The 25,759-nt window shown below is 43.7% G+C and overlaps 1 protein-coding gene across 1 annotated transcript in view; it reads right to left on the bottom strand.

Annotated features, from left to right (window-relative positions):
• TMEM266 (transmembrane protein 266) overlaps nucleotides 1–23,695 on the bottom strand; it is a 91,554-nt gene extending 67,859 nt beyond the window's left edge. The window contains exons 1-2 of the mRNA XM_054531659.2: nucleotides 23,609–23,695; nucleotides 1,327–1,460 (exon numbers count right to left, since the gene is read on the bottom strand). Of these exons, the coding sequence (XP_054387634.2) occupies nucleotides 1,327–1,364 (38 nt within the window). The 5' untranslated portion in view covers nucleotides 1,365–1,460; nucleotides 23,609–23,695. The remainder of the gene's footprint in view (nucleotides 1–1,326; nucleotides 1,461–23,608) is intronic.
• Nucleotides 23,696–25,759: the final 2,064 nt, after the last annotated feature.

Raw genomic sequence — 25,759 nt, 5'->3', positions numbered from 1 at the left:
GGGGAATCCCAGCTCCCCCAGATGGTTCCCAAAAAGCAGATGCTGGGTTGAATTTGTTCTCTTTTCTTCTGGACTACTCAAGGAAACTATGGATCACTGAACTAAACAGAGAGAACTTTCTGATCAATAAGGTGTTCATGGAGGGAAATTAACAGGATATGGCTCTGAGAAGTGGGAACAAACTATTTCTGCCTTTCCAACGTTTCTGCCTCAGGTTCCCCTTCCATCAGTGGTCACAGTGGCCCAGCACCATCTCTGGCCATGTGGTGGTCACCTCAGCAGAGAGACAAGGCCTCCTCTGGTGAAGTGAAGGTCCCACAGTGTATAGGCTATATTTAGCCTACACCCTTTCCTTAGATACAAAGAATGGTATGGTAGACAAAATGTATTAATGGTTCTATTCTTTACCTCTCCTTGAGCCCGTGCCCTTTGGCATATAACTTCACAGCTCCTTCCATCAAAAGGAAGAGTGTATTTTCCTAACCCTTGATTCAGCATTCAGCCATGTGACTCGTTTTTGCCAATGAGATGTTAGATGGTAGAAGAGCCAGGTTAGACACCAGCAGAGGCATGAGAAGGCTCTGTGACTTTCTGCCTGTGCTCCAACATCACCCATGAGAGGGTGAGCAGCCTAGCCTACTGGAGGATGAGAGACCTGGAGCAGAGTCCAGCCTCCTCTAGATCAGCTGACAGCCAGCTATGACCCATATTTAAAAGTCATCCCAGCCAAGATCAGAGGAGCTGTCTAGCTGAGTACCCTAGACATGTGAGCAATAAACATTTTTTGTTGTATTCTACTAAGGTTCTATGGTTGGTTGTTACACAGCATTACTGTGTCAATAGATAAGAGATTCATACTCCAGAAGACAGAGCAGTCAGGCCCATATCTAGATAGGCCAGGACAGTGTGGTGTAATAGAATGAGTGCTGTTTTCATCTTAGTATTCATACCAACCAGTTGCAAAACACAAAATAAGTGACCACCTTGCAGGTGCTTGGTAAGATTAAGTGATTGGTTCATATGGCATCTCAGGTTTTGGGAACTGAAAGCAATTCTCCCTTAAGAATTCTGCCCCAGGTTTCATAAAGCCTGGTTTTAGAAACCCTCTCAGATTTCTAAATTTCCTTGCAATTCCCATTTTGTTAATTCACCTTCAGCACTTCCTAATCTTGTCTTGAGTCTTGCTTTTGAAAGGTTTCTCCATTTTCTGTGGCCTCCTGCTAAAGGAAATGTACATAGTGGTTGCCTAAATTAGAAGAGCTTCATCTTCTGGGAGATTTATAGCCACAGTTCTGGATCCAGAGAGCAGATCCCAGCATTACTTACTGTGGATTGGTCATGTTGAAAGATGCAGCCAGAGCCATGGGTTTTCTTGGTGTTTAGTGGGGCTCAGCTGTCCTGAAGCCTGCTGTCAGCATTTCCAAGCGTGGGTTCTACAAGACACATACAAATATAGTGCCCTGAAAACAAAAATAGGAACTTATTACCTTCAGATGCCAAACCAAAGTCCTCCTAAGCTCATCTAAAAATGGGAGTCCTTAGAACTTTCTTCCATCTAGCACTTTTCTTCAAAGTAATGTTGAATAGATTCTTACAATTACCCTATGGAAGGGTAATAATAGGCATAATTTCTCTTTTTTAGACGAGGAAACAAGGCCAGAGTGACAAAATGACTTTTTTGTGTCACAGAGATGGTTGAAGAGCCAGGTTAGTGCCCAGGTTCTCTGACTTCTCATCCACAGCTCTTCCCACTAAACTGCTGTGCCCCCCAAAACAGCATCCCTTTATACTGCAGCTTTGAGAGCCTTCAAAATAAGGTTTGTCTAAAAAATCTCAAATGTTTTCCATGTATTTTTTCTCCCATTTCCCTTTCCCTTCCGGTAGTTCTGTCTTTTCGTGTAGGCTTTTCTCTTCTTCTCCTCTCAGCTCATTCCGAGAGCAGAGAGAAAGAAGAGACCCTGGAGCTGGGCTGCCACAGTCAGAGCCTCACTCCCACTTACCAGCTCTGTGACCTGGAGTGAGCTACTTACACCCCCATCTTCAGTTTCCCCACCTGAAAAATGGGGATAATAACAGAACTAACTCCATGAGGTCATGCCTGCAAGACACTAGCATAGTGCCTGACACTTAGTAAGTACTATATAAGTGTTGGATTTCATTATTATTATTTATTTTATTTATTTATTTTTTTTAGATGGAGTTTCACTCTTGTCACCCAGGCTGCAGTGCAATGACATGATATTGGCTCACTGCAACCTCACCTCCTGGGTTAAAGCGATTCTCCTGCCTCAGCCTCCAGAAGTAGCTGGGGTTACAGGGATGCACCACCACATCCAGCTAATGTTTTTGTATTTTTAGTAGAGGCGGGGTCTCTCCATGTTGGTCAGGCTGGTCTCGAATTACTAACCTCAGGTGATCCGCCCACCTCAGCCTTCCAAAGTGCTGGGATTATAGGCATGAGCCACTGCACCCGGCCTGATTTATTTATTTATTTATGTTTAAACAGGGTCTCACTCCGTCACCCAGGCTGGAGCACAGTGGTGTGATCTTGGCTCACTGCAGCCTTGACCTCCTGGGCTCAAGTGACCCTCCACCTAAGCCTCAGCTGGGACTACAGGCACGTACTACCACACTCAGCTAATTTTTTGGACTTTTGGTAGAGTCGGGGTTTTGCTATGTTGCCCAGGCTGGTCTCAAACTCCTGAGCTCAAGTGATCAACCTACCTCAGCCTCCCAAAGTGCTGGGATTACAGGTGTGAGCCACTGTGCCTGGCCAGTAATAATAATAATAATAATTACTATTATTATTATTTGAGAGACAGAGTCTCGCTCTATCTCCCAGGCTGGAGTGCAGTGGCACAATTTTGGCTCACTGCAACCTCCACCTCCTGGGTTAAAGTGATTCTCGTGCCTCAGCCTCCTGAGTAGCTGGGACTACAGGCATGTGCCACCACCTGGGCTAATTTTTGTATTTTTAGTAGAGATGGGGTTTCACCATGTTGGCCAGGCTGGTCTCGACCTCCTGACCTCAAGTGATCCGCCCACCTCGGCCTCCCAAAGTTCTGGGATTACAGGCATGAGCCACTGTGCCCCGCCCATAATAATTATTTTTTTATAAATTAAAAGGGCATAGTCTGTTGAACCTGAGTATATTCCAACACATTTAGATGGCTGAATATAGTATTTCCTCTTAAAAACTGGATTGGTAGGCCAGGCGCGGTGGTTCACGCCTGTAATCCCAGGACTTTGGGAGGCTGAGGTGGGTGGATCATGAGGTCAGGAGATCAAGACCATCCTGGCTAACACGGTGAAGCCCTGTCTCTATTAAAAATACAAAAAAATTAGCCAGGCGTGGTGGCGGACGCCTGTAGTCCCAGCTACTCGGGAGGCTGAGGCAGGAAAATTGCTGGAACCCGAGAGGCGGAGCTTGCAGTGAGCCGAGATCACGCCACTGCACTCCAGCCTAGGCGACAGGCGAGACTCCGTCTCAAAAAAAAAAAAAAAAAAAAAAATGGATTGGTAAACAGCATATACTTTTCTATCAACCAGTGCTACACTACCATCTGGAAGTCTTCTGGGAGACAGGGCAACCCAGCAGAAGATATGCAGACAAAATAACTCAGAACCCAGGTTCTTAAAGGAGCGAGGAAGTTCCTTTAAGCAATGTGTAATTAAGAAAAGAGAGTGCTCAAGTTACAGAAACTTAAGGAAATCCTGGGAAAGTCTGAACTTAGAGCAACTATAATTAACAGAGACAGAGAGCTCTCTAAAAGCAGAAGGGCAGCCAAGGAGGGAGCCACCAACCATATCCACACCAGATGTTTGTGGGGCAATAAAAGCAAGGGACAAAGGCTCAGAGCCAACACCAAGGAGAAATGGACAGATGTTTTGTAACCACAACTTACTAAGTGCTTCACCTTCCCTTAGTATTCCTTAGTAAGGAGGGTCTAAGCATGAAAAACAGAACTGTCCTCTATAGTATTTGGGATTTCATATCCATTTTATACTAAGTCTTATAAAATTCCATAACATAGATTTAATCAGTATCAATCTTTTTATGTCCTCTTTATAGAACCTCAAGTTAATAAAGTCTTCTGAGACTAAGACTGATCACACAGAGTGTCTAAACCCAACTGACAATGAAGTCAGGATTGAGATATCCATAAATGGGAAGCCAGGTGAGCAGGCCTTCTTTCCAGAATGGTGTTTTAACAACAAGTTGTATTCCCAAATGAGGTTTGTTTGTTTGTTTGTTTGTTTGAGACAGAGTTTCGCTCTTGTTGCCCCAGCTGGAGAGCAGTGAGCAGAGGCGTGATCTCAGCTCACTGCAACCTCTGCCTCCTGGGTTCATGCAATTCTCCTGCCTCAGCCTCCCAAGTAGCTGGGATTACAGGTGCCTGCCACCATGCCCGGCTAATTTTTGTATTTTTAGGTTTCACCATGTTGGCCAGGTTGGCCTCGAACTCCTGACCTCAGGTAATCCACCCATCTCAGCCTCACAAAGTGCTGGGATTACAGGTGTGAGACACCATGCCTAGCCCCAAATTAATATTTTACATGCTACACAAGGTATTAGCCCTGTGGGGGATATAATGGGAAGGTCATTACTCTCATGGACCTTCCTGTCTCTCTGGGCAGGCAAATTTAAAAAATACAAAACTCCAAACTTTTTGCACATTTCTAGTAGTGAAGAACAAGTAAAAATTCACAAATCTATATTTATAAATAATAAACAATTACCACATTAATATAGCCAATATAAAACATATACAAAAAAGAAGTGAAGATTATGAAAACTGTTTTTTTAACTTAACTTTTTAGGAAGGAAAATTTCAAATATATACAATTGTAGAGAATTGTATCATGGACCTCTAATTCCCCACCACCCAACGTCAACATTATCAGCTCATGGGCAATCTTTTCTCTGTATCCCTGCCTGTCTCCACTGCTCATGACTGTTTTGGAATAAATCTTAGATGCCACATTCACCTGTATTTCAATATGTGGTTCTAAGGATAACGAGGAGAAGGATTCCTTTTAAAAGAAGTAATCACAAAACTATCATCATTCCCAAGTCAATAATCTTCTCTTTTCTTTTCTTTGAGGCACAGTTTCACTGTCACCCAGGCTGGAGTGCGCTGGCACGATCTTGGCTCACTGCAACCCCTACATCTCGGTTCAAGCAATTCTATTGCCTCAGCCTCCCAAGTAGCTGGGATTACAGGCGTGTGCCGCTATGTCCAGCTAATTTTTTCTATATTAGTAGAGACAGGGTTTCGCCATGTTGGCCAGGCTGGTCTTAAACTCCCGACCTCAAGTGATTCAACTGCCTCGGCCTCCCAAAGTGCTGGAATTACAGGCATGAGCCACTGCACCCAGCCTTTTTTTTTTTTTTTTTGACAGTGTCTCACTCTGTTGGCCAGACTGGAGTGCAGTGGTACAATGGAAACTCACTACAGCCTTGAACTCCTGGGCTAAAAGTGATCCCCCCACCATCAGCCCCCAGAGTAGTTGAAAAGCACAAGCCACCACACTCGGCTAATTTTTGTATTTTTTGTAGAGAAGAGGTCTCAGTACATTGCCTAGGCTGGTCTCGAACTCCTGGGCTCAAGCAATCTTCCCGCCTTGGCCTCCCAAAGTGCTAGGATTACCGGAGTGAGCCACCATGCCTGGCCAGGATTTTCTTTCTATCATTAAATATCCAGGCATTGTTCACATTTCCCCCATTTGTCCTGTATATATTTTTTTAAGGTTTGTTGAATCAGGAGCCAAAGAGGCCACACATTATGATTAATATGACTCTTAGGTCTCATTAAATCTACAGGTTTCCCCTTCCTCTACCTCATTTTTTCCCTTGCAATTAATTGGAAAAACTGAGTCATTTGTCTGACAAAGTTTCCCACAGTCTGGATTATGGTGATTGTATTTCCTTAGCAGTTTTTTTTGTTTTGTTTTTTGTTTGTTTGTTTTTTTGTTTTGAGATGGAGTTTCGCTCTTGTTGCCCAGGCTGGAGTGTAATGTTGTGATCTTGGCTCACTGCAACCTCCACTTCCGCGGTTCAAGTTATTCTCCTGCCTCAGCCTCCCGAGTAGCTGGAATAACAGGCATACACCACCACGCCCGGCTAATTTTGTATTTTTAGTAGAGACACGGCTTCTCCATGTTGGCCAGGCTAGTCTCGAACCCCCTACCTCAGGTGATCCGCCCGCTTCGGCCTCCCAAAGTGCTGGGATTACAGGTGTGAGCCACTGCTCCCAGCCGCCTTAGCAGTTTTCTAACACGTTTCTCTGTCCCCTATATTTCCTATAAATTTTAATTAGTTTATAGATTTTAATCAGATTCAGGTTCAATTTTTTTGCAAGATTTCATAGGTGGTGCCATAACTTCAATAGGAGACACATATTGTCTTCTTGTCCCTCTTTTTATGATACTAACAGCCATTGATAATTGCTTCCTAGATCAATTAATTTATTAAGGTTTGCAAAATGGTGATATTTTAATTTTATTGTCCCTTTTTCATTGGTCAGCTTCTATTCAGACAGACTTTCCCTCCTCAGTTATTTGATTAGCCTAAGGTATGGTTTATATAAGGAAAGAAGGAAAATGCTTAACTTTCTCCCTTTTATTTGTTTTGAAAATAATGAATTAGCATCTTGGTATCTTCCAAAATGATCAACGAGGTGCTTATGGTTGTTTAAGCAGCTCCAGGGATACATTCATTCACTCAGCATGGGTTGAGTGGAGGAGCAGATTCCCTGAAAAAGTGGCAGCAGTTTCCTGGAAAGGAGATATGGGAGAGGGGAAGAAACGACTGGCATCTCTGGTACAAGGGCAAAGATGAGGGAGGAAAAGACGATAAAATCATATTTAGATGGACAACGAGCAGGTGGCTTCAGCTGGAGGTTTTAATCCTTAACAAGCAGCACATTTTAGAAGGCAAAATTCCCTATGACGATGGGAATGCTGAGCCTGTTTGTTATTTTAAAATAATGTTTCCCAAACAAAATAACCCTCAAAACACAAGCCTAGCACGAAGCAAGCGTAGTCTAGCACTCTAAAAATGAACATCCGAAGTGCCAACCTGCTGTTTCATAAACCTGGTAAAAGTGGAAGATAAAACCTGTTTTGGATTTACTGGGTGGGTGGGAAGGCTGCTTTTAAGACTTTAGTCAAATTCCAGTCTCTTCCACTTGTTGGTCATGAGTCTACGTATTTACCCATATATGTGTTCCAGAGAGATCTGCCAAGCTCAATCTTCCTAAGCTAATATCCTTGGAATTTTAGGGCTGAAAAAGGCTACTAAGATCAAGTAGTCAGTCCCCAGAAAAAAGGCAGAATTCAACTCACCTGTCCCCAGAGGCCCCCAGGTCTGTTCATCACCTCTTACTTGAGACAGCCCCATGGCACACATGGCCTGCTTTCATACCTATTTCAGTGTTTCCCATGCCTGGTTTTACTCTGAATCACCTGGGGATCTTTGGGGAAATAGAAACTCATAGGTGCACTGCAGAAATGCTAAATCGGAACTCTGCAGGTGAAGTTTGAGAAGCTGTTTAAGTTTCCAGGTGTTTCTGACATGCAGCCATTCCGCTTGACCCTCTGTATCAGTGGTTCTCAAACGTTCTCATGTACCAGAATGATCACCTAAAGGGCTTATTAAAACCCAGCTTGCTGGCTCCGCCCACAAAATTTCTAATTTATTATGTCTGGAGTGTTCGAAAATGTACATTTCTAACAAATTCCCAGAGGATACTGATCTGCTGACCCACCGACCACACTCTGATCTACTGAATCAGAAAATTTGCTCAAGGTAAAGTAGTTATTTTTATCCCTATTTTGCAAATGAAGTTAACTGGTTGCAAAGCTACTGTGTTGGAATTAGCAGAAGCTATGCTGACCAAGCTGAAGAACCAGAGATAGGGTATATCAGTTAGAAATACTTTTGTTTGCAAACAACAGTATACCTAGCAGTGACTTAGGCAATGAAGACTTCAGGCCAGGTGTGGTGGATCATGCCTGTTATCCCAGCACTTTGGGAGGCCGAGGTGGGTGGATCACTTGAGACCAGGAGTTAGAGGCCAGCTTGGCCAACATGGCAAACCTCATCTCTACTAAAAATACAAAAATTAGCTGAGTGTGGTGGCTTGCACCTATAGTCTCAGCTGCTCTGGAGGTTCAAGTGGGAGAACTGCTTGAGACCGGGAGTTTGAGGCTGCAGTGAGCTATGATTGAGCCACTGCACTCCAGCCTGGGCAACAGACCAAGGCATTGTCTTAAATTAAAAAAAAAAAAAAAAAAAAAAAAAAGGACTAGCGGTAGATGATTCCAGAACTGGAGAAGTGGCATCCAAGCTCTTTTTTCCCCCGCATAGCTGAGGTATGACTGACAAATAAAATTGTATACATTTGAGACATTGAGACATAAACTGTAATGTTTTGATATATGTATACATTGTGAAATGATTACCACAATCAAGGTAATTAACATATCGATCACATCATATAATTACCTTTTTTGTTTGGTAGTAATGAGAATACTGGAGATTTCCTCTCTTAGCAAATTTAAGCATACAACATGTTGTTATTGACCATTATTAGTCACTATGGTGGTTATTATTAACCATTATTAGTCACAGACCTAATACATTAGGTCTCCAGCATGTATTCATTTTATAACTGAAGATTTATACCCTTTGACCAATATCTCCTCTTCTCCCTCACCACCTGCCCCCGCAACCCCTGGTAACTATCATTCTACTCTCTTGTTACTATGAGTTCAACTTTTTTTTTTTAAAAAAAGATTCTACATATAGGCTGGGCACAGTGGCTCATGCCTGTAATCCCAGCACTTTGGGAGGCCCAGGCAGGCAGACTACCTGAGGTCAGGAGGTCGAGACCAGCCTGGCCAACATGGTGAAACCCCATCTCTACTAAAAATACAAAAATTAGCCAGGTGTGGTGGGCGCCTGTAATCCCAGCTACTCAGGAGGCTGAGGCAGGAGAATTGCTTGAACTCGGGAGGCGGAGGATGCAGTGAGCCGAGATCGTGCCACTGCACTCCAGCCTGGGCGACAGAGTGAGACTCTGTCTCAAAAAAAAAAAAAAAAAAAAATCTACCTATAAGTGAGATCGTGCAGTATTTGTCTTTCTGTGACTGGCTTACTTAGCATAATATTCTCAAGGTATATCCATCTTGTTGCAAGTGGCAATATTATCGAGCTCTTTTTAAAGCCTGAATAATATTCCACTATATATATATGTATGTGTGTGTGTGTGTGTATACACACACACATATTTGTCTATTGATGGACATTTAGGTTGCTTCCAAATCTTAGACATTGTGAATAGTGCTGCAAGAAATGTAAGAGTGCAGATATCTCTTCAAGATTGTGATTTCCTTTCCTTTGAATACATACTCAGCAGTGGGATTGCTGGATCATACGGTAGTTCTATTTTGAGTTTTTTGAGGAGCATCCATACTGTTTTCCATACTGGCTGTGCCAATTTACATTCCTACCACAATACACAAGGTTCTCTTTTTTCCACATCTTTGCCAACACTTGCTATCTTTTGACTTTTGACTTTTTTATAATAGTCATCCTAAAAGGTGTGAGGTGGTATCTCATTGTGGTTTGGATTTGCACTCCCCTGATGATTGGTGATGTTAAGCACCTTTTCATAAACCTGTTGGCCATTCCTGTGTCTCCTTTAGAGAAATGTTTATTCAGGACCTTTGCCATCCCCACCCCCCACCACCTTTATTTTTTATTTTTTATTTTTTATTTTTTTTTAGATGGAGTCTCGTTCTGTCACCCAGGTTGGAGTGCAGTGGTGCGATCTCAGCTCACTGCAGCCTCTGCCTCCCGGGTTCCAGCAATTCTCCTGCCTCAGCCTCCCGGGTAGCTGGGATTACAGGCATGTGCCACCAGGCCTGGCTAATTTTTGTATTTTTAGTAGAGACGGGGTTTCGCCATGCTGGCCAGGCTCGTCTTGAACTCCTGACCTCAGGTGATCTGCCCACCTGGGCCTCCCAAAGTGCTGGGATTACAGGCGTGAGCCACCATGCCCAGACCCATTTTTTTTTTAACAGGGCTATTGACTTGTATGGGTTCCTTATATATTATATATTAAGTTATATGGGTTCCTTATATATTATATATTGAGTTATATGGGTTCCTTATATATTGAGTTGTATGGGTTCCTTATATATCATATATTAAGTTGTATGGGTTCCTTATATATTATATATTGAGTTGTATGGGTTTCTTATATATATTGGATTTTAACTCCTTATCTGATAACTCCTTATCAGATATATTGCTAAAACATACTTCCTCCCATTCAGTAGGTTGCCTTTTCATTTTGTTGTTTCCTTTGATGTGCAGAAACTTTTTATTTGACATCATTCCTGCTTGTTTATTTTTGCTTTTGTTGCCTGAGGTTTTGCCTCCAAAATATCAATGCCGAGACCAATGTCAAGCAGCTTTCGCCATATGTTTTCCTCTAGGGGTTTTGATTTTTATGTATGGTGCAAGATAAGCGTTCAGATTAATTTTTTAATGTAAATATCCAGTTTTCCCAGTTTTTCTATTAAACAGACTATCCTTTTCCCATTGTGTATTTTTGGCACTTTTGTCCAATTAGTTGATCATAAAGGCATGGGTTTATTTCTGGGCTCTTTGTTCTGTTCCATTGGTAAGCCTGTTTTTATGCCAGGACCATGTGGTTTTGATTACAACAGCTTTGTAATATAGCTTAAATCAGAAAGTGTGCTGCCTCTGGCTTTTTTCTTCTTGCTCAAAATTGCTTTAGCTATCTGGGGTCTTTTGTGGTTCCATACAAATTTTAGGAATTTTTTTTTTTTCTGTGAAAAGTGCCATTGGAATTTTTGTTTGTTTAGAGAGAGTCTCACTCCATCATCAAGGCTGGAGTACAGCAGCACAATCATAGCTCACTGTAGCCTGAAACACCTGGGCTCAAGTCATCCTTCTACCTCAGCCTTCAGAGTAGCTGGGACAACAGACACGCACTATTATGCTTGGATAATTTTCAATTTTTTTTAGAGTTAGGGGTCTTGCTATGCTGCCTAGGCTGGTCTGGAACCCCTGGGCTCAAGCAATTCTCCTGCCTAAGACTCCCCAATAGCTTGGATTACAGGTTCAAGACACTGCACCCAACTCACTATTGGAATTTTGATAGGAATTGTATTGAACCTATAGATTGCTTTGGGCAGTATGGACATTTCAATAATATGAATTATTCCAATCTATGAACATAGGATATCGTTCTACTTATTTGTGCATTCTACAATTTCTTTCAACAATGTTTTCTAGTTTTCAGTGTACAGAGAACCCAAGCTCTTCTCATCCTTCCATACCCCTTATCTTGTGTGTGGTGGATTCCTTATGCTTGTTCCCTGTGGTTGCAGAACGGCTGCTACAGCTCCAGCTTGCACATCCTCACACCAACTCCCAAACAAGAAGAAAGAATCAAAGGCTTTCTCTTTACAAGGCTTTGATCTTTTATTCAGGAGGCATCTTTCTAAGCTCTCCAGACAACATTTCCTGATGTCTCCCTGGGCAGAGCTAGGACAGGGCTGCAAATGAGCCTGGGCCAATAGGCAGCTGGCCAAGGGGGTTAGGGGTGCTATGTGAGCCTAGTCCAGTCAAGATTCATCCCTTGGGACCGGACACGGTGGCTCACGCCTGTAATCCCAGCACTTTGGGAGGCTGAGGTGGGCAGATCACCTGAGGTTAGGAGTTTGAGACCAGCCTGGCCGACATGGTGAAACCCTGTCTCTACTAAAAATACAAAAATTAGTCAGGCATGGTGGCACACGCCTGTAATCCCAGCTACTCAGGAGGCTGAGACAGGAGACTCACTTGAAACCAGGAGGCGGAGGTTGCAGTGGCAGTGAGCCAAGATCACACCACTGCACTCCAGCCTGGGCGACAGAGCAAGACTCCATCTCAAAAAAAAAAAAAAAAAGATTCATCCCTTGGGGATAGGCATATTGGTTCCATAAACATAATCTTGGTTGTCTTAGCAAGGAAGAAGCAGGGAGGGACTATGGCATAGGTAACTAATTGTATGCTAGACCAGGTTTGGACACTTCTAATGTGGTTCTGAGGCTCAGCTGAGATAAGCTTTCTGGGTCCCTAAACAAGACTGGCCAAATGTTGGTGAGTGGCAGGCAGCATGTGCTCTCACAAAACCTTGGGGTTCTTTTACGTGGAGATAGCATTGCATGCATGTGAGGTTCAGTTCTAACATCATAAAGCCTGCTTTAGAATCTGCTCCTAGGGAGAAGCCACTGAGCTCTGGCATGTTTCATGGACATCATGTTCCACACCCCCAGGAGGAGAAGGTTGTATTTCTTGTGCTTGATGAGAAAGGTTTCTGTACAACAGATGCTGGTCCTCCTTGTTGTTACCTTGACCCCCTAATATTTTACTCCATTAACAAGGAGCTAAAATGAAGAAAATCAATCACACACCTGAGCATTCTCCCACTCCAATCTCCAGTCTACTGCAAAATTATTAGCTGCAAATCTGCTAAATGAATGGGCAGAGAGCCCACAGTGGCTTTCATCTCTAGGTGAGCCAAGGTCTCTTCTGGACCCCTTTAACTTTCTATTGTTTGCTCTTTTTCACTTACTTAGTGATGTAGTCTGTCAATTACTACTGGTCTCATGCAGCATGGGAAACACAAAACAAGATTACGCAAAATCAAATCACCCATCATTACTCAGTTACTCTTTTCAGAAAGCCAAAAGGACAATTATCGTAATTCTTCCCTTCCCCTCAATATCTTTTTTCCACTTTTGAGCTTCCCTAACAAACACTTCCGTAAGTGACCCCACTGAGACAAAGGATCCACTGGCTCCTCGCCCCTGGCTGGCCTAGGCTGAAAATAATGCCACCCAGTAAGCAATCCTCAGCCCCAGCCTGATGTCATTTTCCCTCCAGAATTCTGCAGAGTTTCTGGAGAACTCAAATATCTATGATTTTGAGAATCACCAACAATGAGCTAGGGCTGCATTGGCTGCCCCAGTATCTCTAACCCTCCCCTCAATCAAGCAAATCTTAAGTATAAATACCACATTTCAAACACTTTGTAAATTTCCAAATTAATCTTTTGCTTTACATGCTATTAACTACAATATGTTAGGAACCCAGATATAATTAACTTTGCCATTGAATACTACATGGCACCAGGCAAGTAACTATTCTTTGGTAAATGGAGGGGAAAAGTCCTCTTTCTTCAATACTTTTCATACTACATATGGTAAGACTGTAAAAAAAGATCCCATTTTTTACCTGCATTGTATCAATGCCCCGTTTGTCATGTAATTTTTCATTACCCTTTTACCTGGTGGTTGGCCTTGGCCATTTGGTTGACCAAGCAAATCTACTTGCTTTGTCCAAATAGATTGTAAGCAAATATGAAAACTCTCACATGAATGGGCCTGTCCTCTCTTGCATCTTTCCCATCATCATGACAGCATACCCAGGCTGGCCTGCTGGAGGATGGTCATTGCCCCAATCACCTCAACTAAGGCCAGCCAACAGCTGCCCTCCAGGCATGTGTGAGAGAGGCTCAGCCAAGACCAGAAGAGCCACCCAGCTGTGCCTAGCCTAAATCACTGACCCACAGACTCATGATCTAAATAAAGGGCTTTTTGGTTTGTTTCTCAATTCATTCTTCAGTCACTTTTTAGCACCTTCTGTGTTCCAGGAACTATACTAAACATTCAGGTTATCAAGATAAACGAGACATTATCACAGCACTCAAAAACTCATGGGCTAGTGGTAGAGACAGATGCATAGATAGACATTTACATCAAAGAAGTGAGAATACTGAAAGACTATCAAGGAGTGTTTTGAGAGCTGTAAACTTCTGTAACTAATGATTAACTAATGATTCCTCATGCTGGCAGGCACAATCTCCTTCTTTGCTTCAGCCACCTGTTAAAGGTTTGTTTTGGCCAGGAGTGGGGTCTCATGACTGTAATCCCAGCACTTTGGGAGGCCGAGGCAGGCAGATCACTTAAGGTCAGGAGTTTGAGACCAGCCTGACCAACATGGTGAAACTCCATCTCTACTAAAAATACAAAAATTATCTGGGCATGGTGGTGAGTGCCTGTAGTCCCAGCTACTCACGAGGCTGAGGCAGGAGAATCACTTGAACCTAGGAGGCAGAGGTTGCAGTGAGCTGATATTATAACACTGCACTCCAGCTTGGGTGACAGAGTGAGACTCCATCTCAAAGAAAAAAAAAATGAACACCAAGAAAGGCTTGTTTTGTTAAGCCCACCAAGTTTTTAGGGTGGTTTGTTGTATGAGATTATTGTGGCAATAGAGCACTGATACATTATAGACAATTGCCCACTGCAACACATAAAATAATACATTTTATATCACATATATTGGTATATATATCTTTGTATTATATATATATTAATACATAAAAGTTAAACCTCTCTGCAGCTTCCACCTTAATCTTTTGACTTCCTTGCTCTGTCCTCACTTGAGGTCCCTATGTTAATACCCAGGCATAGAAATCCTTGCTCAGAATTAAGCAAGCATATACTCTTATTTATAGGCTGATATTTGTGGGTTTGTATTGAACAAAATAAAATCAACCCTGCAATTTGCTTTTATCACTCAGCAATATATATGGACATTCCTTCCAGTTAGTGAAGATTTATATATTTTCTAATTTCCTTTTTCAGATATACACACACATGCATATATACAGCTTTATATAAATTGATTATCATGAAATTCATGTTTTAGTGGAGTCTGTTTTTCTATTTTTCCTGCTTGCCCCACGTTACCTGCCTCATGCTGTAGTCCCTTAATATACATACGCATGCAAAAACACATACCAATGTTAATCTGTGTATATCTTTCCTTACTTATCCTTTTTCTTTTTTTTTTTTGAGACAGTCTTGCTCTGTCATCCAGGCTGGAGTACAGCGTTGTGATCTTGGCTCACTGCAGCCTTTGCCTCTCAGGTTCAAGCAATTCTCCTGCCTCAGCCTCCTGAATAGCTGGGACCACAGGGGCATGCTACCATGCCCAGCTAATTTTTGTATTTTTAGTAGAGATGGGGTTTTGCCATGTTGCCCAGGCTGGTCTCTAACTCCTGACCTCAAGTGATCCGCCTGTCTTGGCCTCCTATAGTGCTGGGATTACAGGCGTGAGCCACTGCACCCAGCCTATTTTTCCTTTCTTTTCTTTGTGCTTATATAATTATGTACAAAAATAGTTCATTATATATTTTTAATATGTATTATTCACACTTATCTGCTTTTTGCTTTTTCCATTTGACAATATCTTGTAGAAATCCCCCTCCCCCAAGTCAGGTAGTAAAACTCTAATTCATTCTTTTATTAGTGGCTGTATAATATATTCCATGGTGCAAATGATCCATAATTTAGTTAAAAATTGCCCCATTGATACAGTTTCTTTTTAGATTTTTTTTTGGGGGCCACTGTGAAAAATGCTATTAGAAACATTCTTGTACACATTTCATTATATACTGGTATTTTCATTTGCGTGGAATAGATTCCCAGTGACATTACTGGGCTAAAGAGAATGTATATTAAATTTTAATAGTTAAAATGAAATTGCTTTCTAAAGGGCTTTAACAATTCACACTTCACAGCAAAGTAGGGAAGTTCCCTTTTGAGGGGAGAATCTTAAATCACAAGCTCTGAAGGGTGGCTGTGGACTATTTAAGTTCAAATACTTGCTTAATTATACCCTCTTCCCCACAGAGCACTGTAGTAAAAATCTGAAAAATGGAGGACAATGGCAAAAGCAAAAATAGTAACAGATATCCTTATACAAAAGAAAATATGTAGCCAGTTTGGGAACTATCCCCATCACAATATTTCTTTTTCTTCTTTTTTTAATTAATTTTTTTTTTTTTTGAGACCAAGTCTTGCTGTATTGCCCAGGCTGGAGTGCCGTGGCACGATCTCGGCTCACTGCAGCCTCCACCTCCTGGGTTCAAGCAATTCTCCTGCCTCAGCCTCCTGAGTAGTTGGGACTACAGGGGCTCGCCACCATACCTGGCTAATTTTTGTATTTTTAGTAGAGATGGGGCTTTACCATGTTGGCCAGGCTGGTCTCCAACTCCTGATCTCAAGTGATCCACCCACCTCAGCCTCCTAAAGTGCTGGGATTACAGGCCTGAGCCACCGTGCCTGGCCCCCGTCACAATATTTCTATGAATTGTTTCAGCAACAGCTAGTTCCCCTGAGACCCTATTTTCTTTTCTTTTTTTGCCATAAACCCTAACCCCCTAAACTAAACCAATAGCATAACCTTGAGATTAAACCTTGGGAAGTGTGTGCCCTTCCCCTCCTAACACTCCAGGACTTACAAGCTGGCAAGTAGAGTGGGTACAAATATGGCAGGCTTAAATCTGATAGTGTTCCTGACCAAGTAGATAAAAATCATTATCAAAGGAGAAGAATTTTAGGAAGAGTCATTCGCTTTTAATGACTAGTATATCAATACATAGGCTAGTGCCCCCCCCACATAGCACTAGAAACTCTGGGAAGGTGGCACCAGGATTTCCTGGATTTGCCCCTCTGGTGTAGTGCTTTCCTGTCCTCATTCCCAGGGAAGTCAGTCTCCCCTCATAGATCACAGGTCACTGCATGATGACGAGGGTTAAAGTGTTGGCAGTGCTTCATTTGAAAACCAGTGGCACAACGCCCCTTGGCACCAGGTAGGGCCTGCTTTAAGCTAGGAGTTGAGGAAGTGCCACTCACTAACACCTCTCTCTGAAGAACCCATGTCTTCATGGAAGGCTCCCCACTCGGAGCTGTCCCCCTGCATGATGCTACTACGTGATGACACTCTACATAAATCTCCTGGGATGCCGGAAGGATCTTCCTTTCTTCTAACCAACATCATTTCTTCCAAAAGGGTAGAAACTGGAGGGAAAGCAAAGCAAGGTCTCTACATCACTGATGGCCATTTTATTGATTAGGGCTCCTTAGGTAATGGGCATTTATGGAGATTCTAGTAAGTGCAGAGCTCGGGGCTGGGCACTAAGATGCAAAGCAGTCTAAGGCAACCCTTGCCCTCAAGTTTCCTTCCTTTCTTTATTTTTTGAGACAGAGTCTCGCTCTGATGCCCAGGCTGGAGTGCAGTGGTGCAATCTCAGCCCACTGCAATCTCTGCCTCCCAGGTTCAAGTGATTCTCCTGCCTCAGCCTCCCGAGTCGCTGGGACTACAGGTGCCCACCAGGCCCAGCTAATTTTTGTGTTTTTAGTAGAGACGGGGTTTTACCATGTTGGACAGGCTGGTCTCAAACTCCTGACTGCAAGTGATCCGCCTGCCTCGGCTTCCCAAAGTGCTGGGATTACAGACGTGAGCCACCAAACCCAGCCTCAAGTTTTCAATCTCATTAGAATGGAGGGCCCAAGGCAGTACGATGTAAATGATGACTGAAGATGATATGTGCTGAAGGCCAGCTGAGTGGCTCAGAGAAGATGGGACAAGATTAAGCCAGGAGGAGGTCAGTGTGGGCCACACAATCAAAAAGGCTGTGGATCTTCCCAGGGGTGCAGTAACCTGGCCTTACTTGGAACCATGTATCCGGTCAGTGGCAAGAGTCATAAAAGAGCGTTAGCTTTCTGGCCTTGAGGCCAATGGTATCTACCAGTGGCTCCAGCTGCAGCAGGCCTGAGAACCACCTGGAGAGCATGTTTAAAATGTAGATTCCTGGGCCATCCTAGAGATTCTGAGCAAGGAGATCAGGAACCTGCGTTTCCACCTGAGAATCAATGGCCTAAGTAACGGTCCGACCTGAAATCGCCTCTACTTTCATGTCCCTCCTTCAAGGACCACAATCAAGTTCTCTTTAATTTTACAAACACCTCCAGGCCTCAGTTCATTCCAGTCTTCTCTCCTTCTGCTGATCCTCCTGTGGACCCACTGCCATTCCCAGCTTGTCTCCTCTCACAAAATCCTTCTCCACCTCCAGAAGTTCCTAGCCTTGAGTCTATTCCTAGAGCTTCAGTGGCCCTTTCTTATCTCCCTTCAATTCAAAACAAACGGCAGATATATTCTCATCAGGGCTTGTGTTCAGGTCAGGAAACATAATAAAACCACTCTAAGACCCAAACTGATCAAAACACCGGCTTGGGCTCTCTTAATAAGCAACCCAGGCTATGTGGGAGGTGGGTGTGGAGATGGTCCCAGACTGGGCAGCTGTAAAACTGGGCAAATCTCTTAGTCGGAGCCCAGTTTTGCCACGTGTAAATAAAGACAAAATGACTGACCACCTCAGGCACTGCCATAGTGTTTCATTTGATCCTGGTATACAACATGGTGGTACGGCACGTGATGACCTTGTCTCTGAGAAGCCATCAGTATAAGGTACAAAGTCGATTTAATAACAGCTTGTCAATGAAAAAAAAAGTACACACTGTCAAATTTATGCATCAAGTGTTAAGACCCTGATGGATTCAGCTAGGCGTGCTGGCTCACACCTGTAATCCTAGCACTTTGGGAGGCCGAGGCAGGCAGATCATCTGAGGTTGGGAGTTCAAGACCAGCCTGACCAACATGAAGAAATGCCGTCTCTACTAAAAATACAAAATTAGCCAAGCTTGGTGGCACATGTCTGTAATCCCAGCTATTCAGGAGGCTGAGGCAGGAGAATCGCTGGAACCCGGGAGGTGGAGGTTGCAGTGAGCCGAGATCACGCCACTGCACTCCAGTCTGGGCAACAAGAGCGAAACTCCATCTCACAAAAAAAAAAAAAAAAAAAAAAAAAGATGTGCTTTACTGTTTATAAATTATACTTCAAAAAATGGCTGATTTTTAAAAATAGATGAGGATGTGCTATTTTCATTAACATGAAAAGTTGTCTGTAACGTAATAGGAAATAAACAAACAGGTTACAGGATGACATATGTTTGACAATCCCTATGTACAGAAAATATATGAGAGACAGGATCTGGAATGAGACTTTTCCTGTTGTCCTAGAGTTTTGCAGATGACCTAAAGAAAAAAAAAATAAAAAATAAAAAAGATAAGGACAAAGGTGGTAAGAGCTCACACTTGCTAAAGAGAAATGCCAGACCATCTCTATTTGGAACACACTGATGATGGTCAAAGTGGTCCAGCAACCCCCACTCCAGATGGGTGCAGGAGAGAACGCTAGATTCATTAGTGAGGAGAGGGAGGGGAGTGGAGGGAAGAGGCAGAGAGGGGGAGGGACAGGACGGTGTCTCTGAAGGGGATTTGTAGGAGTAAAGAATGTGAGCATTTCCCTTCCCTGAGGATGAGGGAGGGGTGCATACCTTTTCCCTTAAGCTAGGTGAGAACCAAGAGAGCCACTGCGAGGCTGCGTGCAGTATGGGAGTCTGGCATCTGCCTCTGGGTAACCTACGGAGCCTTATCGGCCCAGCACACTACAAGACTGCAGAGGAACAGGGAGCAGGATCTTAGACAAGCTTCGCGTGTGTCTCCCGGAGCTTGGGGATGTGCGTAAGCAGAGGAACCCATGCCAGACTCCCAGGCTGGCTGGCACAGTGGGTGATGGCAGGGCGAGGAGAGAGGGCTGCAGTGGGCGCAGGCTGCCTGTAACCGCGAGGCTAAGCAAGGATGTGGTGCTAGTTCTTAGTGAAAACTCAACTCATTAATTTAAACGAGTATAAATTTTTAAAGAACACTGAATGTGGGGGGTGGGGCGGGGGAGCGAGAAAGCCAGGCATAGAAAGTCAGGAACACCGAGCATATGCTGAGCACTGCTCCAGTAAAAACACCACTGTGGTCACTGCCTCACACCAACATCTCCCTCCAAATCTGAGGGCACACAGCTTCATCTGGCTGGCAGAGGTCACATAGCTGCATCCTGGCTGCACATGGGTAGATGGACTAAATGTGGGAATTTCCCCAAATATAGAAGGGATACATATTGAATGACGCAGGATGGCCACAAATATGAAAAGCACCCTGTCTAGTTAAGGCCTTCCTACAGGCCAAGTGAATAACTGGGCATATTGACAGACCCCCACCCAAGAAGGTGGCCTCCCAGGGCCAGGAGAATCCCAGGGACACAGTGCCAAAAGTGAGAACTGAAGGCAGCCCCAAGAAGTTAGGCAGAATGTCCAGTGGAATGGGGCATGCAACCCCCTCCCCAGGGGCATTGGGAGTGGCCAGGACGCAGGCGGTGGGTTTCTAGGGAACTTACAAAAGCACCTTTCACCAGCCAGAGAGCAGAGAGCATGGGGCCAGAGCAGAAGAGCTGGTCTGCCAGTGGGATGAGAGACCAAAGTTTTGATTTAGATGGGATGTTTTAACATCTGAAAATGAACCTAAGTCCTGAAAGTGACTAGAAAAGCTAAGACATCTTCCCACGTTCACATCAGGTGATGGGAAAGCGAAGGAGACAGAATATGTTGGAAGAAAGCAGCAACTTGATGGTTCCCTATCAATTCCCAATCATCTAAAAGGTCTGGATGGCTAGATCCTAGGTAATTAGCAGCAGTTAAAATTAGGGAGGTGGCGTTCTTGAGGGGAGCTCTCAGTAGTTTTTGTTTATGAGCATGCTTTATTTTAAAAAGACAAGGTATATTTCTTTTTTAAAAAAATAGAGATGGGGTCTCACTATGTTGCCCAGGCTGGTCTCAAACTCCTGGGCTCAAGCAATCTTCCTGCCTTGGTTTCCCAAAGTGCTGGGATTATGGGCGTGAGCCACTGTGGCTGGCCAACAAGGGATATTTCTATTAACAAATCTAGACATGATGAACCTTGAACACATTATGGCAAGTGAAAGCCAGACACAAAAGGCCACATATTGTGTGATTCCATTTATAAGAAATAGAATAGATAAAAAAGCAGATTAGTAGTTGACAGGGACTGGTGGGAGAGAGTGACTTTGATGGGGTTTCCTTGTGGGGTGATGAAAATGTTTTGGAACTAAATAGTAGTAATGATTGCACAACACTGTGGATGTGCTAAATGTCATAACAGTAAATTTCATATACGTTTTACCACAATTTAAGAAAACAAAAGACAAAAAACTATAAAAAATCTAGATATACTGGCAAGGAAAGATGTCCACTATACAGTAATTTGAAAAAGTAGGTTCTAAAAGTATGTTACCTTTTATAAAAGCAAAACAAAACAATATAGTGTGATGTATATAGAAAGATATCTGAGTTTTTTGTTTTTGTTTTTGAGACAGGGTCTCACTCTATCACCCAGGCTGAAGTGCAGTGTGCAATCTTGGCTCACTGCAGCCTCCACCTCCCAGCTCAAGTGATCCTCCTGCCTCAGCCTCCCGAGTAGGTAGAACCTCAGGCGTGTACCACAACACCCAGCTAATTTTTGTACTTTTTGTAGAGATGGGGTTTTGCCATGTTTCCCAGGCTGGTCTTGAACTCCTGAGCTCAGGCCATCCACCTGCCTTGGCCTCCCAAAGTGCTGGGATTATAGGCATGAGCCACTGTGCCTGGCCTATAGAAATATATCTGAAAGGACAGACACACTCTGAGTGTCAACAGTATTTAATGGATGGTGGGATTACAACTATTTATATCTTTCTATACTGTCTAATTTTCCTTTATAATGAACTACAACTATTTTTAATTAAAAATGTAGATAAGGTAAAAATTGGTAAGTACCTAAGAGAAGTATTGATAAAGGGCTGTGGGAGTGCAGAGGCAGAAGAGACAGCTTCCAACTGTCTGGGTCCTTGTAACTGCCTTGAAGTAGCCTCCTGATGGGTGTTCTCACTGCTGGGCATCTTGCTTCAGGCATATCCTTTTCTTTTTCTTTTTTTTTTGAGTCGGAGTCTCGCTCTTTCGCCCAGGCTGGAGTGCAGTGGCACGATCTCAGCTCACTGCACGCTCCGCCTCCCGGGTTCACGCCATTCTCCTGCCTCAGCCTCCCTTATAGCTGGGACTACAGGCAGCTGCCACCGCGCCTGGCTCATTTTTTGTATTTTTAGTAGAGATGGGGTTTCATCGTGTTAGCTAGGATGGTTTCGATCTCCTGACCTTGTGATCCGCCCGCCTCAGCCTCCCAAAGTGCTGGGATTACAGGCATGAGCCACCGCGCCTGGCGCTTCAGGCACATCCTATACGCTGCCACCTGGTGACCCTTCTGAAGCGCAGTGTGATCTGCTCATTCCCTGACTCAAACCCGCAGAGGTTCCTACTGCTTACTGAACACGCTCTCAATTCCTTGGCCAGGAATTCAGAGCCTTCCACCATCTGGCCCCAGCCTTTTAAGCCATTCCTCATCCTTCTCTACACTGTGCTCCAGCCACCTATCTGTTCCTAGTGCATGTGCACACACAATTATTCACCTCTCTGCCTCTGCTTATGGAATTCTCTCTGCTTGGAACATCTTTCTTTCTTTCTTTTTGAGACGGAGTCTCGCTCTGTCACCAGGCTGGAGTGCAGTGGTGTGATCTCGGCTCACTGCAATCTCCGCCTCCCAGGTTCAAGCGATTCTCCTGCCCCAGCCTCCCGAGTAGCTGGGACTACAGGCGCCTGCTACCACACCTGGCTAATTTTTGTATCTTTAGTAGAGATGGGGTGTCACCATGTTGGCTAGGATGGTCTCGATCTCTTGACCTCATGATCTGCCTGCCTCGGGCTCCCAAAGTGCTGGGATTACAGGCGTGAGCCACCGCGCCTGGCCCAGAACATATTTCATAGGATTGGGTAGGAGTCTCACTCCTACCTGGCCCTCCAATCCAAACTTTCAGAACTGGTGTCACCGCTTCCACTTGAGGCCAGTGGAGAGGGGCTGGATTTCCTCTCTCTCCTGCCCACTTCAACTGTACCTCTCCCAGACTATGAATCATAGTTTACCTTGTGTTATAGTGGTTTATACTCACATACCATCTACTCTAGACCATAAGCTCCTTAAGGTCAGGGCTCATAATCAGCAAATTAAGAAAGAAATCTCTCAGGCACATTTTTATCTGCCAAATTTAGTTCAGTGGCTTTTCAAAGGCAGAAAAATAATGCAAGGCCCTCGGATGGCCCCACGAGTGTGCTTCCTGCATTCAAAAAGTCTCAATAATCCATCAGACTCAAAGGACAGCTCTCGACAAGTCAATGCTGTGCTGGGGACAGCTGGGTGGAGGTGCCATCTGCAGCAGATGTGCAAGGTCATCTTTGTGCCTAAGGAGAAACGTGGCTGAGCAATCGTCCAGCAACTGATCTTCTCTTGGAATAATTTGGTAGCACATTACAAAAATTAATAGACTTTATTTTTTATGGAAACTTTAGGTTCACAGAAAAATTGAGCAGAAAGTACAAAGCATTACCATAGATACCCTTCCCCAGCCTCTACAGTTTCCCCTATTTTTAACATGTTGCATTTGTTTGTTAAAACTGATGAACCAATATTGATATATTATTATTTATTAAAGTCCATAGTTTATATTAGGGGTCACTCTTTGTGTTGTTTACTTCTATGGGTTTTGACAGATCCATAATGTCACATGTTCACCATTAGAGCATCATACAGAACAGTAGAGATATAGTCCTAAATAGCCCCTGTGCTCCACCTATTCATTCCTCCCTCCCTCCTCCTGAATACCTGGCAATCACTGACCTTTTCTTCTGTCTCTGTAGCTTTGCCTTTTTCAGAAGGTCAAATAGGTGGAATCATATAGTATGTAGCCTTCTAAGATTGGCTTCTTTCACTTTAAATGAAAAAGAGGCATTTAAGGTTTCTCTATATCACTTCATGGCTTGATGGCTCCTGTCTTTTTATTCCTGATCAATATTGCATTGTATGGATGTATTACAGTTTGTTTACCCATTCATCCATGGAAGAACTTGTTGGTTACTTCCAGTGTTTGGCAATTATGAATAAAGCTGCTATAAACATCAGGTGCAGGATTTTGTACAGTCATCAACTTCAGCTCATTTGGGTAAATACCAAGGAGTGTAATTACTAGGTCATATGGTAAGAGTATGTTCAGATTTGTAAGAAACTGCCAAGTGTTGGCTGGGCACGGTGGCACACGCCTGTAATCCCAGCACTTTGGGAGGCTGAGGCAGGTGGATCACCTGAGGTCAGGAGTTACAGACCAGCCTGCCCAACATGGGGAAACCCCATCTCTACTAAAAATACAAAAATTAGCTGGGCGTGGAGACGGGCGCCTGTAATCCCAGCTACTTGGGAGGCTGAGGCTTAGGCAGGAGAATCACTTTATTGTGGTAAGAACATTTAAGATCTATTGGCTTAGAATAGTGTTTACTAGAGGTGAGCAAAGATAAGCAGGAGAGGGTAGCCAAAGGTTGGCTAACAGGTTAACAGACAGAAGAGTATATGGCTGGGCCAGGTACAGTGGCTCATGCCTGTAATCCCAGCACTTTGGGAGGCCAAGGCAGATCACTGAGGTCAGGAGTTCAAGACCAGCCTGACCAACATGGTGAAATCCTGTCTCTACTAAAAACACAAAAATCAGCTGGGCATTGTGGCGCACACCTGTAATCCCAGCTACTCAGGAGGCTGAGACAGGAGAATCGCTTGAACCCAGGAGGCAGAGGCTGCAGTGAGCCGAGACCATGCCATTGCACTCCAGCCTGGGCAACAAAAGTGAAACTCCATCTCAAAAAAAAAAAAGAAAAAAGAGAGAAACTGCGAAAGTGTGTCTTCCAAAGTGGCTGTTCCATTTTGCATTCCTATCAGCAGTGAATGAGAGTTCCTGTTGCTCCACATCCTCACCAGCATCTGGTGTTGTCGGTGTTCTGGATTTTAACCATTCTAACAGGGGTGTAATAGCATCCTGTTGTTGTTTTAATTTGCATTTCCTTGTTGATACAATGCTGAAGATCTTTTCATATGCTTATTTGACATCTGTATATTTTCCTTGGTGAAGTGTCTATTCAGATTTTTTGCTCACTTTTTAATTGGACTATTGGTTTTATTGTTGAGTTTTAGGAATTCCTTATATATTTTGGACATAATTCCTTTATCAGATGTGTGTTTTGCAAATATTTTCTCCCAGACTGTGGCTTGTCATTTCATCATATTCTTTTTCTACCTTTGGGAAAATAAGCACCACAGCAGACAGATACACCTGGGTGATCTTTGACCTCCAGCACCTATTGAGCAACTCTGTTTGGCAGTCCATGTCTATGGGCTTGACTTGGCTTTGTGTCTGCTCTGAAAAGAATCCAACTTAACTAACATCTAAAGCAGGGGTGTCCAATCTTTTGCCTTCCCTAGGCCACACATAAAATACACTAATGCTGAAGATAGCTGATGAGCTTAAGAAAAAAATCACAAAAAAAGTCTCATAATGTTTTAAGAAAGTTTATGAATTTGTGTTGTGCCGCATTCAAAGCTGTCCTGGGCTGCATGTGGCCCGTGGGCCATGGGTTGGACAAGCTTGATCTAAAGAAAAACTGACTTTTGGCATGGTGCGGTGGCTTCCGCCTGTAATCCCAGCACTTTGGGAGGCCGAGGCAGATGGATCACAAAGTCAGGAGTTCGAGACCAGCCTGGCCAACATGGTGAAACCCCGTCTCTACTAAAGATACAAAAAAAAATTAGCCGGGTGTGGTGGCGTGCACCTGTAATCCCAGCTTCTCGGGAGGCTGAGGCAGGAGAATCGCTTGAACCCAGGAGGCAGAGATTGCAGTGAGCTGAGATTGCGCCATTGCACTCCAGCCTGGGCGACAGGGTGAGACTCTGTCTCAAAAAAAAAAAAAAAGAAAAGAAAAGAAAAGAAAAATTGATTTTTAACTCAAA

The sequence above is a fragment of the Pongo abelii genome, chromosome 16 (assembly GCF_028885655.2).
Source record: "Pongo abelii isolate AG06213 chromosome 16, NHGRI_mPonAbe1-v2.0_pri, whole genome shotgun sequence".
Taxonomy (NCBI): domain Eukaryota; kingdom Metazoa; phylum Chordata; class Mammalia; order Primates; family Hominidae; genus Pongo; species Pongo abelii.
The sequence above is the reverse complement of the archived record's forward strand: the minus strand, read 5'-3'. Positions and strand labels throughout refer to the sequence as shown.